Consider the following 14604-nt stretch of genomic DNA (forward strand, 5'->3'; position numbering starts at 1 on the left):
ACAGGACAGGGTTAAAGTAGCTGCTGATTTGGGGACTCTGGCTCACTCAGGCCAGTGGGAGGGAGGGGTACGGAATGCGGGGCAACCCTGCAGTGGCGGAGGCCCACATGACATCGCAACAGCCTGAGGCACACCGTGTGTTCTCCCGGGGAAGTTTTCACTGGATCACGGGACCCTGGCAATGGCGGACTGTGCAGGCTCCCAGGAGGGGAGATGTGGATAGTGACCTGTGCTTGCACACAGTATTCTTGTTGGCTGCAATAGCAGCCTTAGCATCTCATGCCCATCTCTGGCTTCTGTGCTGGTGGTCATGGCTAGCGCCCATCTCTGGAGCTTGTTTAGGTGGTACTCTGAATCCCCTCTCCTCGTGCACCCCGAAACAATTGTCTTTTGCCTCTTAGGCAGTTCCATACTTTTTCCTGGACTCCCACCCGGCTAACTGTGGTGCACTAGCCCCCTTCAGGTTGTGTTCACGCAGCCAACCCCAGTCCTCTCCCTGGGTTCTGACTTCCGAAGCCTGAGCCTCAGCCTCCAGCCCCCACCCACCCCAGCAGGTGAGCAGACAAGGCTCTAAGGCTGGTGAGTGCTGGTCGGCAGTGATCGTCTGTGCAGGAATCTCTCCACTTTGCCCTCAGCACCCCTGTTGCTATGCTCTCCTCCATGGCTCCAAAGCATTCCCCCCACCCACCCCCTATCTCTGCCAGTGAAGGGGCTTCCTAGTGTGTGGAAACTATTCCTCCTTCACAGATCCCTCCCAGAGGTGCAGGTCCCATCCCTATTCTTTTGTCTCTGTTTTTTTCTTTTTTCTTTTCCCTACCCAAGTATGTGAGGAGTTTCTTGCCTTTTGGGAATTCTGAGGCCTTCTGCCAGCGTTCAGTAGGTGTTCTGTAGGAGCTGTTCCTCATGTAGATATATTTTTGATGTACTTGTGGGGGGGAAGGTGATCTCCACATCTTACTCCTCTGCTGTCTTGAAGCTATCCACATGTGTCTTTTGGAATTTTGGTTTTCTCTGGGTATATGCCCAGTAGAGGGATTGCTGGGTCCATCCTTTTAAAATATGTTCTTTCTGATACTAACAGTGCTCTGAAATGAATAACAGAGTACTGCTTTATAAATACTAATTACTGGCAGAAGGAACATATGCTAGATTTTATTATTTAATTACAAGAGGCAATGTGTCCCCCTCTCTGCCTTATTAAATGATGACTTTACTCTTACTCCCAGATAAGAATTATTACTATAAGCATGATATGTTAAGCCCAAAATATAACGAGCTGTGTCTGGTTGATTTGGAATACATCATTTGCCATAACATATGCTATTCTTACTACTCATTTTCTTCTCCCCATTTTTCAGAACTAATACAGTCAATTCATATTAGACATTAGCCTTTCTTATTTTTGGCCTTTATCTCTTCTGAGTAATTTTGGCCTCTGGTAAACTAGTTTCAATAAAATTTCTGAGATCAGCTTCATGAACCAGGAGGCCTAGACTGGGTCAATATGATTCCAGTTATCTGAATCAAAAGTGGAAAAAGTCAGTCAGATGCTTATCCTGCATACTGCCAAACATCTGGTTGTATTTGGAAACATTCATTAACAAAACATGTGAACGATTGACAACATTTTTCACTTCTTATGTATCTGTCTGTTGGCGTATAAAGACAACCTTGATAAGTTACTACATAAGAGAAAAAAAGTGTAGTAAGGTTATTATAGTTTCTAGGACCTATAGCGTGATTTTATCAGCATGAAAATGCTAAATTTATTTTTTATTGTAACATATTGAATTTTCCTTTCTAAAGAATCTAATATGACTGCCTTGTTGAATGTCAGAATGATCTATTTTGGGGGGTAGCTAAAAGCTATTTTGAGTAGAAACCTAGAGATATAAAATTAAATTAGACAAGGCAACACTCCATGGCCCTATATATTAATGTTGGCAGAAGGTAAATCTGCACTGCTGATGGAAGCTGGCTCATTATATGTGCTCTTTCTTGAGTCTTTTGCTGTATTAGATGAATGAATAGTTAATAAAATAAAAATTAATTTATTTAGAATTGAAAAGTATTTGGAACTCTGATTATGACATTACAGTCAAGTTGTAAAGTGAAAAAAACATAATTTCTTAAAGATGAGTAAGGCCAGACACTATAAAACTCTTGGAGAAAAACATAGGCAGAACACTCTTTGACATAAATCTTAGCAAGATCTTTTTTGACCCACCTCCTAGAGTAATAAGAATAAAAACAAAGATAAACAAATGGGACATAGTTAAACTTAAAAGCTTTTGCACAACAAAGGAAACCATAAAGAAAACGAAAAGACAGCCCACAGAATGAGAGAAAATATTTCCGAATGAAGCAACTGGCAAAGGATTAATCTCCAAAATATACAAACAGCTCATGAAGCTCAGTATCAATAAAAACAAACAATCCAATCCAAAAATGGGCAGAAGACCTAAATAGACATTTCTCCAAAGAAGACATACAGATGGCTGACAAACACATGAAAAGATGCTCAACATCACTAATTATTAGAGAAATGCAAATCAAAACTACAAAGAGGTACCACCTGACACCTGTCAGAATGTCCATCATCAAAAAAATCTACAAACAATAAATGCTGGAGAGGGTGTGGAGAAAAGGGAATCTTCATGCATTGTTGGTGGGAATGCAAATTGATACAGTCACTATGGAGAAAAGTATGGCGATTCCTTAAAAAACTAAATATAGAATTACCATATGACCCAGCAATCCCACTACTGGGCATATACCCAGAGAAAACCGTAATTCAAAAAGACACATGCACCCCGTTGTTCATTGCAGCACTATTCACAATAGCCAGGACATGGAAGCAACCTAAATGCCCATCAACAGAGGAATGGATAAACAAGATGTGGTACATATATACAACAGAATATTACTCAGTCATAAAAAGGAGCAAAATTGGTTCATTTGTACAGACGTGGATGGACCTAGAGTCTGTCATACAGAGTGAAGTAAGTCAGAAAGAGAAAAACAAATATCGTATGTTAACACACATTTGTGGAATCTGAAAAAATTGGTACAGGCGATCTTATTTACAAAGCAGAAATAGAGACACAGACATAAAGAACAAACATATAGATGCCAAAGGCGAAAGGGGGTGTGGGATGAATTGGGAGATCGGGATTGACATATATACACTATTGATACCATGTATAAAATAACTAATGAGAACCTACTGTATAGCACAGGGAACTCTACTCAATGCTCTCTGGTGACCTAAATGAGAAGGTAATCCAAAAAAGAGGGGATATATGTATACATATAGCTGATTCATTTGCTGTACAGTATAAACTAATACAATATTGAAACTATACTCCAATATTTTTTTTTAATAAAAAAGGAACACTTTAGACTCCTGAGAGGTTTTTAGTGATGTGTATGTGTTACAACTTTTGAAAATCTAGTATTAGCTTGAAAGAGTGAGTGAGTGAGAAGTTTGAAAAAGTAATATGAAAACATAGAAAGAACATTAAATTAGCAGGTGGGAGACCTACAGTCTGATTAAAGATATCCTTTGACTTGATGTAAAGTTCTTAGAAAAGTCATTTTCCATCTCTGGGATACAGATTCCTCAATAATAAATGAGGGTGTTTGATTATATGATCTCCAGAATCTGTTGTTGTACTAAAATTCAAGGATATATTCAAAAATTATGGTTAAGTAGTTCTAATGTTATACTATAAGTAATAATGAAATACAATCTATTTATGAAAATCAGATTTTATAAGCTGGATTTTTAAGAAAATAACTCTTTGTGAAGAATGACATTTTCCCATGAATTAATAACTCAAAAAATGTATGATTCTGAATTCTACCAAAGTATTGCATTGTATCTTTAAGGTCCAAGAGAGATCTATTTCTATGCCTTACAACCAGGATCATGTACATCGTGTCAAGTTCTCTTCAAGGTATGTGTCTCTGATTTCTATGTTCAGATTACTCTGATTTACTGTCATATGGGAAATTAAAGCTTATTTATTTGATACTAAGTTCTGTGTGAATTCAAAACTAAAATATTAATGACAACATAGTCATCAATGATATCACCAGCCCATATTTAAAACCTTAAAACTGCAACAATCCATTAACTAGATCTTTCACCTTTGGACATACTGCAATTTCAGTGTTATTTAGTTTGATGATTAGCTGGTAACATTCACAATTTAATAATAGAAACAACAGTGAATTCTTGGACAGTGTTCGATTAGTAATTTACAATAAAAAGATGTGAAATTTCATGTGTATCATGTACACTTCAATTACATGATATTCGTGATGTACTACATGGTAAAACACACACACAATCGCTAACCTCAGAAGCTAATGCCACAGAATGGGCAAACCTAAAATAACCTATAGGGAGAATCAAATCTAAAACTCAATATTATAGCAATATTTTATACCAGTCACTGTAATTTTTAACTCTGTAATATTTATAATCTTCAGTAATTTTCAAATATCATGTTTCATATTTTAGATGTATGCAATGTGTTATATTTGAATGCTAAATTTTAATTTAGATGTTCCTTGAAAATCATACCCCTTCCAACTCCAACTCATAGTGGAGAGAACTTAACCTATATTCATTCACTCAGTCATTCAGTAAATACTTATTGAGTACTTACTGTATTCAAGATTCTGGACAGTATGGTCAGATGGCATAGAGCTGATAGTATTTAGCATGTATATTCTTATCTTATTATTCTTTAAAACCCCCATGTATTTGTGTCCTTAGATTTAACTGGTGTGCAGAAATCTTGAAAAAATTTAAAGCAAGATTGGGAACTTTCTCTTACTATGCGTTCAGTGAATGAGTTGTCATGATCCTTCTGACAACAAAGGGGGAGAAATCAGTTTAGTTTTGTGTATCTGTTTTGGTATCATGGGGTATGATATAAAATCAATATAACTGTTAAGCATTGGGTATATAAAAATCAATATTTCTACTAAACTGGAATTTGTTGTTCTTATTACAAAAAAGGGTTTTGAATTTATGAATTGCAAATATACTTACTTTAAATATGGTTATATTTATGAAATCAATTTAACTGAAACTTAAGTCTTTCCTGAAATTTGGTGTCATAGAACAGACTCTTGTCTGTTCTAGGCCTAAATCAATAACCAAAGTCCTTCCTATATAGAAATTCCAAAGCAGCTATAAAATTTAACAGCTCTGGTCCAAAAAAACTTTCTAAATATTTCCTGAATTTGAATAGTGAAAACTAAAGTGTTCTATCTATTTATCCATGTATCTAAATTAGGGACAGGACATTAAAAAACACAAATTCCAAGCATTTGAAATCAGGTTATAATAGTGGAATATTTAACAAAAAAAAATAACTTAGTTTTTATCATGTTAAAATACTCACATACACTATAAATTTATGTTTCTTGCTGTTTTACCCAGGTAGCAATAATGTCTGAATATTAGCTTAAAGAAAGTTCATAGGAATTTTTAGAAATAAATAAATATGTGAAGGAAACATACTTGTATAAAGACAATTTTTTTTATATTTTGGAAATTGTTTCTCTCTTCTAGATAAAAGAGCAGATTTGGGGAAATTGGAAAATATTACTTAAGCTCTACTTCTTTTTAGTTTGATATATACCCATATATTTAAAACTTTTGTTGGTCTTGATGTGGAGTTGTACATTCCCTTTATGAATGTTAGGAAGTGGCACATGCTTTTCTGTCTTTTCATTAGTGTTCCTCAGCGGTCTCTTTTGGAACAAGCTCAGAAGCCCATTGACATCAGACAAAGAAGTTCGCAAAATCCTCAAAATTGCCCAGCAGCATCAGGTGATTCAAAGCACAAAGTTTAAACAGTCAAAACGGAGTTAATGTTTAATAGTTTATTTTGCAAAAGTTAAGAAAGAATTTCAAGAAGGAATGAATCAATAGTGTCAGGGAGGCCAAGTAGGATTAAGACCAGGAGGCCATTGGATTTGACAATTAGGTGATCAGTGATGACCTTTGAGAAATTGAAAGTAATTTTTCTGAAGATTCTTCTTTCAGTTGGGCAGTAGTTAAGAATGTGTCTAGGGAGGTGGGGGGGTGGTTCAGCTTTAGTTTCTATACCATGTGTGAAAAATATGGGAAAGGAATTTGAGAGAGGCTTCTACAACAGGCTAAAATTTATAGGCAATCTTTAGAATATTGAAATATTAAATGGAGTAGTTGTGGGCATGTGTTTTATTTATCAATTTGTTATTTCACCTCCCCAAAGTAAGATATATACAGTATCTCTTAAATGTTAAAAATTAATGTAGTTACTCAAAATGAAAAATTAATCAATAAAATCATAGAAAATATCTTTACGAACAGTGATATGAATTTCAAATAAGTATTTTATTTTATGATGTAATTTTGAGAGAGTTTAAATGAATTATAGATTTGTGACATATCAGATAAACAAAGTGAAAAGTTATGCCTTGGGTCATAAAATCTGGCACTATCTACTTTTAAGCAATTCAAGTAAGTTAAGTAAGGGGAAAATGCCTGACTGAGTCCCCAAGTCATCTGTAAAATATAGCACATAGATTTTATTTAAATGTCAATAATTAAATGGATATATAGGTACACTGTATGAAAATCATATAGTCGAAGTCCTGAATTTTAAAACCCAATTCTTCTTCTTAAGAGACTCAGATAATGGCATAATTCTTTTAAATGGTAGTGTCCCCTTGTGCAGAAATATTATCTTGTGAGAAATAAGATAAGCCTGTGTGAAGAGAAACTTTAGGACTTTTTCCCCCAGAATCCTTCTGGTTTGACTAGGGTTAATTTTGCTAATACTGAAGAAAGAACTAAAACTTTAAGGTTTATTTATATTGTATATTTTGAAATAAGGAAACTCTGGAATAGGCCCCAAAGCACTTATGAACAGTGGTGGGAGGGAGAAAGGGAGAGTATCTGGGTAGATAATAGCTAAAGTTCTTTTTAGCTCTAAAATTCTGTTATTTTATTGTGTGTGCTACATAGATGATTTGAAGTTCCCATAAGACTGCATACTTCATGATGCAGGAAATCAGAACACCTTACTACAAATTTGCCTCAAAATCTCAGACATTCACCCAAACTTCTTACTTAGCCTAATGACACACCAAAAGACCTGAGAGAAATAGTTTCCTACGGAAAGATAATAAATGGCAAAAGTACAACAGTGTCAGAAGATGTGAACATAAATTGTAAGATGTGTTCAGTACAATATTCTCAAAAGATAGAAATGTTTTCAAATACATACTTTTTGGAGTTCTAGTGTCAATACTTTGGCTATATATCAAGGCTGCAAATAAAAGAGGGATAGTACTATTTATCTTCAAATTCCAAGCACACAAAAACAATAAAAAGGAACTTGAGAGTCCCCTTAGTGAAGCTTTTTCTAAGTACACTCACCCAGATCTACTGATCTTTGAGCCTAAATATTCTCACTCTATTTTAACCACAGATGTTATTTACTATACCACAAATCTTAATATTAAAAATCCAGACTTCTAACCCAGACAAATTTGCATTTTAAATGGAAGTATTTACACTATAGAAATGAGCTGTGCATTGTGATACAACTAGCAAAATGTGGCTATTAAAATTAAAACTAAAATGAAAATGAAGTTAAATTTTAAATTCAGCCTCTCAGACACACTGGCCATATTTCAAATGCTCAATAGCCATGTGTGGATAGTGGCTACTGTATTGGACAATGCAGGTACAGAACATTTCTATTACTGCAGAAAGTTCTATTGCAGAGAGCTTCTATAGAAGGGTTCCTGGCTTTATAAAAAGGGCTAAGATTTGCCACTTTTCAGTTGTTCACTTCTCAACTGTATTGAAATACTTGAAGATATATCATTGAGTAGAAATTGGGGGATTAAGATTCAAGAGTCAACTCTCCTCTTGAAAGTTTTGTCTAATCTATCATCTTCTAATATACTGTTGGGCTCTTTTTCTACTGGTTATGGGAGGCCAGAAATACCACCCAGCCCTTCCTATTCTTGATATATTCTCTTTTTTTTATGGGACTATCTGTATACCAGTCTTATTGTGTACCTTGTTACACAGATAGAGAGAAATACCTAGCAAGTGTACACTTAATACTAAAAACAAAAAAGCCATGCAGGTCTAACAGAACAAACCTTGAGCCTGTCACTGCCTGTGAAAACAGAACATAGGATCTTAGCCCCATAAGAATTTATCAAGTGATATCTCCAGAATGAAAAGAGGCTACAAGAAAAATACCAAGGGATTGAACTGGTACACTATAAAAATGAAGTCAATGGCTGTGATCACAACTGTTACTAATGTCTTTTTGGCATTCCACAGAATCTTCTTCTGAGGAAGAGAGCCCTGCGACCAGGAGGAGGTCCCAGTCATCACCACCTTATTCTACTATTGATCAGAGGTTGCTGGTTGACATCCATGTAAGTTTCCATCTTAACTCTTAACACATTTATATCTGTTCTTTTTAATTTTCAATTTATTAACTTACATATTTTCATCTTCATTCGAGGGAAAGGCCAAAGTGTTCAGTTTTTTTTTTTTTTCTTTTTGCGGTATGCGGGCCTCTCACTGCTGTGGCCTCTCCCGTTGCGGAGCACAGGCTCCGGACGCGCAGGCTCAGCGGCCATGGCTCACGGGCCCAGCCGCTCCGCGGCATATGGGATCCTCCCAGACCGGGGCACGAACCCGTATCCCCTGCATCGGCAGGCGGACTCTCAACCACTGCGCCACCAGGGAGGCCCTAAAGTGTTCAGTTTTTAAATTAATCTTTCAAATATATATTTCTATTGGTAAGTCAGTATGCAGAATATGAAATCTAGAAATTAAATTTAATTGATGTAAAAACATTTAATGTAAAATATTTTGTAATGTAAAATATAAAAACATTTAATCGATCATAAAATATTTTACTTTCACATTCTTCTGTCAGAACATATTCAGGAGAGGAGTGATAAAAAGCTATTTGCAGAAGCTAATCTCAAATTAAGGAGTAAGGTTTAGATGTTCAGTTTTTGTCTAATATCATTTCGTGGATGATGAGGCAATGCATAAAGATAAAACATTTAGCGAAAAATAAAATGCCTTCTAATTTCATAAATAAAAAGACCTTCTAATTATTTTGGCAGTGTGGTTTCAGATCATTCTGTTTTACTTTTGTAATTACCTCTACCCTACTACACATACACCCCTTTCAGATTGCTCAGAGGTTGCTTATAGGACACATACCATACTTAAGGGTGAATTTATATTAATTTACTTCTTAGAAGTGTTTACATTACTTTAATACAACCTATGTTGCATAAAACTAGAGCTGGGAAATTAACATATCAATTTTAAGAGCTAATCCCAATATCAAAGGATAAAACAAAAGGAAAAAAGTGACTGTCTTCTCTAGAATGTTAAATCATCTGTCTCTTCTCCAGCACCAAAACCAAATGTCTAGTTCTCAGCAGATAAGTAGGACTAATATAAAACAAAGTGAGTAAATTTTGCCCTGTGTGATCCAGAAAGGCCATTAATGATCATAGCCTGAGGTTTGGGTTTTGGCAGCTCATCCTCACAAAAATGTTGGCTCTATATAGTGAGTGAACATCTTCATTTCAATTGAAAATACATTTTAAAATATTATCAGCCTGGAAGCTTTCCAATCTAGAAGAAAATGAAAGGCTACTAGAGACTACATTAACCTTTCTTGTGCACACAGGTTCCAGATGGATTTAAAGTAGGAAAAATATCACCCCCCGTTTACTTGACAAATGAATGGGTAGGCTATAATGCACTCTCTGAAATCTTCCGGAATGATTGGTTAACTCCTGCACCTGTCATTCAGCCACCTGAAGAGGATGGTGATTATGTTGAACTCTATGATGCTGGTGCTGATACTGATGGTGATGATGATGATTCTAATGATGCTTATGAAGATACTTATGACCATGACAATGGCTGTAATGAGTTGGATAACCAGGTTGATCAGGCTAATGATGCTGGTGAAGACCAAGATGATGATGACAATGATGAGGTTGTTGATGACAAAGGCAATAATCGTGATGATGCTCCTAGTTGGCCAAGGTTGGTTTTTCTGGATTACTTGCATTATCCATATTTTATAATTTCAAAACTATTTGCATCTTTGGTTTACTTTCAAAATTTATTACCAAGAGGGTGAATGAATTGCACTTGCATGTTGGTAAATGGTTGATTTTCAACAATAGATTTTAAATTATTTTAATGCAAAACACTTAATTTTGCATTTCTTGTAATACTATATTTTATTAGCATTCAACTATTTATTAAGTTCTTTATAACTGGAATTGTCTGGGTGTTTCTGTTAAAATTAATGCTACTGAATCATTCTACCCTGTAAAACACAATGAGTGTGAGAAATGGGCTGACAAATTAAGTAGTGTGCCTATTAATAATTGTAAGTTGAAGCCCTGATGTTTGTGAACAAAATCTCTAAATTTGCTGAGAAAAATGAAGTGCAAATATATTACTCACTTGATAGTTTTAACCTCCAACTTACTAACATAGCATTATCCTTGGGATTCTGAAAACTGCTGTAACTAAATTCAGTGCTCGTTCAATTTTATCTTCTTATAGAGTAGCTGCTCAAAGTGGTAATATTTAGAGAAGTAGAGTTTTTGGCATACCACCAGTATGCTATATATATATGGTTACTTGTTCCTGCTCTAGAAGCAGCCAGTGTGTTCTTATTTACATGTGCTTATGGTTTGTATTAAACTGCTCTCAAAGGTGATTCATTAATATAGTATAATTTTAGAAAAATAATTAACAGTGGGAGAATTGTTTGCTTTATAATATTGAAATCCATATTTTGTTTTGTTAATTTTCAAATGTTACTGGGGATATACATGACAGAACAGACTACAATTCATTCAACATTTTTTTCTTTTTTGCCAACTAAAAAACTACCAGGAATTTTGTTCTCAAATTCATTTGCTTTTAGAATTATCATAGGTACATATTTATGTTGTCCCTTATGCAAAAATCATTGAGACATTTTGCTAAGCTTGGTGTTCTTAGCAAATAATTAAGTGACTATCTTAACTTAATGAGATCTATATTACTGAACTTCCTAGTGCTAATAGTGGAACAATCAATGGAAATCTGTTGCAAAGCGGACAATACACATGTTAGAAAATAAAGGCACATGTTTAAATTAACATAAATTACATATATTATAAGAATTATTTAAATATGTTGTGGTTGAACCAGAAATATGGGCTTGGTCATTCATGTGACTGTGAAGTTGCTAATGCATGAAGTATTCTATGGTTTAAGAAAATAAAACATATTATTGCTACTAACCTAACACATGTTCCTAATAAAGGATGCAAGTTCTCTTCCATCTGCCATCCAAATGCAGCCAGGGAATTGACAGTGGCTATGGTGTTAATTCAATATTTAAGATTGACAAGACATAGGGACATTTTTCATATCTATATCATACCAGTAGTGTTCACATAGAACAAAAACATGCCTGGAGATAGTATATATGTGTAAGGCATACTAATTTTGTTTCATTTGTTGACTTTCAAATATGTTTTTGTTGGGTGGTTTTCTATCATTAATTGGATCTTGTTATCAGGCCAAGCTGTGGCAGAGGTGGAAGCTACAAGCAAGATGGTAAAGATGGAAGTGATGGAGGGGAAGGAACTTCCAGCAGCAATGGAAGCCAGAGAGCTAGTAGAAGCCACGGAGGAAGTACAGCCATTGGGGGCAGTGCAGCCATTGGAGACCATGAAGGACACAGAGCCAATACAGGCAGTGGAAGAAGAGGCAAAGAGGGTAATGGAAATGAGGGAGTCAGTGAAACCAATGAAGAGAGTGAAGCCCTTGAACTCAATGGAGAAGAAAATTGCTCAGAGATAGATGATCCAGTATTGGAGAAACCAGCATCCCAGGAATTTGAACATGAACCAGAGGTAATGCGCCATTTGAAAAGGAGAATGAACTCTTCTCCTTGTGAATGCATTTCTTCATGTGATATGTCATATTTCCAGCCATTACAAATATATTTTAAACTTCTATCCCAAAGCCTTAAAGAATTTAATTATAGCTGTAGATAGATCTTTATTTCTTCTAATTTGGATGGTTCCTATTTTCTTTCAGGGACAAAAATATCTTATTTGTTTACCTTTATTACTCAGATCACATGCTTGGGATAATGTCTCTTAACACATACATTTTTCTGGGAGGTTTTATTGTGATAAAATACACATAACATAAAATTTTATGTTTTAACCATTTTTTAAGTGTACAATTCAGTGGAATTAAGTACATTCACAATGTTTTACAACCATTACTACTACTCATTTCTGGAAATTTTTTATCATCTCAAACAAAAAATTAACTCCCCATTATCCCTCCTCCCAGTCCCTAATAACCTCTATTCTACTTTCTATGTAGGTACCTTATATAGGCAGACTCATACAATATTTGTCCTTTTGTGTCTATTTCACTTAGCATAATATTTTCAAGGTTCATCCATTTTGTAGCATGTATCAGAATTTCCTTCCTTTTTAAGGCTGAATAATATTCTGTAGCATGAATGTATTACATTTTGTTTATCCATTCATATGTTGATAGACACTTGGGTCGTTTTCACCTTTGGCTGCTGTGAACATTGATGTACAAGTGTCAGTTGTTGGAGTCCCTCTTTTTAATTCTTTGAGCTATATACCTAGGAGTGGAATTGTTATCTTCTATTTTAACTTTTTGAGGAAGAAGTGTTAACACATACAATTTAAAACAGAACTAGTGTACTGTGTTTAGACAATTATTTTGTCATTCACAAAATATTTACAGACTTTATAGATATGTTTCAAAATACTCAAGTAGCTTCACATGTGCTAGATAAATAGGAATTATCACAGAGATTTCCTGGAACACATGGTTTTTGAACTAATTCTTGACAAATGGGGAATATTGGATATCTGAAAACAGAGATGAGATTCCAGACAAAGGAAAAATCGTGTCAATTTACTTTCCCAGCCTATTGTCCTATCATAACTAGCTTAGAAGATGCCATGCTCTTTCATGAATTAGTGACCTTGTTCAAGCACTTCCCTTTGTCTATAAGGCTTCCCCTTACCTCTTCTCTGCTTGTGAACTAGTCATCCTTCATGATCCAACTATCCAAATATCCAAATATCATCTTTGAGTTCCCAAGGCAGAATTACACACCCCTTCATCTGCACCTGCAAGCATTTTGCCCATCGTTTTATTTTAGTACTTATGACTTTGTAATTTATTTATTTGTTTACTTGCTCTTCTGTCACAATAGATTGTAAACTCTTAAAAGGCAGGAACTATTTTTAATCCATCCTTGATTACTTTTCTTTACCTACTCACACAATCCCAGGGTCCAACCTAGGGCTTCGTCTATGGGATGAATACAGTAATTATGGAAGAAATCAATGAAGGAAGGAAACAAAGAAAACAAGGAAGGAGGAAACTCCCTAGATGGTTTCCAATGGGAAAGCAACATCAGTGGGAAAGTATCTATGTCTGCCTCTCTATCTGTCTATCTATCTAACTACCTATCTATCTATCTGTCTATCTATCTTTCCATCCATCCATCTATCCATCCATCCATCCTACCTACTTACTACCTACCTACCTAACTGCCTACCTACTTATCTTAATTAAAGACATTAAAACAGGATGTCCCAGCATGGTTTTCATAGCACCCCTGGGTATCTCCAGTTATCTTAAGAAATGCTTTTGACCTTTACAGAGTGAATGGATCTTCTTTTTATTTTAATTTTTTTTTAGGATGAGATAATCTTTTATTTATTTTTTTTAATTTAACATCTTTATTGAAGTATAATTGCTTTACAATGGTGTGTTAGTTTCTGCTTTATAACAAAGTGAATCAGTTATATATATACATATGTCCCCATATCTCTTCCCTCTTGCGTCTCCCTCCCTCCCACCCTCCCTATCCCACTCCTCTAGGTGGTCACAAAGTGCCGAGCTGATCTCCCAGTGCTATGCAGCAACACTTTTGTGGCAGGAAAGGTCATAAAAACAAGTCTTTGACAGGGCAGCACAGCTGTCTCAATCACTGTTTAGAAACAAAGAAATGCTTATCAGCAAACAGGCTTACCAAAAACTGTTGGTATGTTTTTCCACAGGATATGCATCCCACATAAATTCTGTCACATTTTGTGACTTTTATCCTTGAATTTCTTCTCTGTAAGTTAATGGAATCTGGCTAAATTTTCACTGAAGCATGTTCACACTCTTGAATTTGTGTTAGTTGATTTTCCATCATTAGCTTTGTCATTTGACAAAATGGAATTGAATCTACCATAGCATAGCTGAATGTAAGCTCTGGAATCAAACAGACTTTGGCTTCAAACTCTGATCCTCTTAATTATCTCTATGACCTTGAGTAAATTATATAACTTCGCTAAGCTTTAGTTTCCTTGTAAGTAAAATGGAGATAATCTTACTTACTTTTTGGGTTGTTGCAAGGATTCACAACAATATGTAAATAAGATGCCTAGCAGGGTATCTAATGCATAGTA

The 14604-nt window shown here is 35.2% G+C and overlaps 1 protein-coding gene across 3 annotated transcripts in view; it reads left to right on the forward strand.

Moving 5' to 3' along the window:
• The window catches only part of NRK (Nik related kinase), a gene marked incomplete at both ends in the record, with an annotated part of 139768 nt that overhangs the window by 106063 nt on the left and 19101 nt on the right, over positions 1–14604 (forward strand). For all 3 annotated transcript variants that reach the window (XM_082610325.1, XM_082610326.1, XM_082610327.1), the window contains 5 exons: positions 3892–3959; positions 5757–5851; positions 8372–8469; positions 9753–10117; positions 11658–11994. In XM_082610325.1, coding sequence (XP_082466451.1) covers positions 3892–3959; positions 5757–5851; positions 8372–8469; positions 9753–10117; positions 11658–11994 — 963 coding nt within the window. The remainder of the gene's footprint in view (positions 1–3891; positions 3960–5756; positions 5852–8371; positions 8470–9752; positions 10118–11657; positions 11995–14604) is intronic.

This window comes from Mesoplodon mirus (assembly GCF_964341445.2).
Source record: "Mesoplodon mirus genome assembly, chromosome: X".
NCBI classification, from domain to species: Eukaryota; Metazoa; Chordata; class Mammalia; order Artiodactyla; family Ziphiidae; genus Mesoplodon; species Mesoplodon mirus.